We start from the raw sequence: 409 nt of genomic DNA, 5'->3' as shown, positions 1-409 counted from the left end.
GGTCTCAAACTCTTGACCTCAGGTGATCTGCCCACCTTGGCCTCCCAAAGAGCTTGGATTACAGGCATGAGCCACCGTGCCTGGCCCTTGTAGAGTTCTTGATGTTGACCCAAGGTAGAGTTCCTGGGGTACCCAGAGCCTTGAGTGGAGAAAGGGGAGAAGTGGAGACCCTGTGACTGTCTTTGCAGAGTGCTGCCCTGCCCAGGAGGTACATGCTGCGGGAGCGAGAGGGGGCCCCAGAGCCTGCATCCTGCGTGAAGGTAGGAGCATTGGGGCCCTGACCCTGGCAGGGAGGGACGGGCAGATTCGAGGACTGGCTGCCCTTCATGCTCTTGCTTCTGCGGTGTTCTCAGCCTGTGGCCCTTTGCACTTGCTCTCTTAAAGACCCTCTCATGCGACTCTGGGTCCC

At 59.2% G+C, this 409-nt stretch overlaps 1 protein-coding gene across 1 annotated transcript in view; it reads left to right on the top strand.

Moving 5' to 3' along the window:
- The window catches only part of NCAPH2 (non-SMC condensin II complex, subunit H2), an 8,292-nt gene that overhangs the window by 5,478 nt on the left and 2,405 nt on the right, over positions 1-409 (top strand). The window contains exon 10 of the mRNA XM_011942230.1: positions 189-260. Coding sequence (XP_011797620.1) covers positions 189-260 — 72 coding nt within the window. The remainder of the gene's footprint in view (positions 1-188; positions 261-409) is intronic.

Source organism: Colobus angolensis, unplaced genomic scaffold, assembly GCF_000951035.1.
Source record: "Colobus angolensis palliatus isolate OR3802 unplaced genomic scaffold, Cang.pa_1.0 Scaffold208, whole genome shotgun sequence".
NCBI lineage: Eukaryota > Metazoa > Chordata > Mammalia > Primates > Cercopithecidae > Colobus > Colobus angolensis.
The sequence above is the reverse complement of the archived record's forward strand: the minus strand, read 5'-3'. Positions and strand labels throughout refer to the sequence as shown.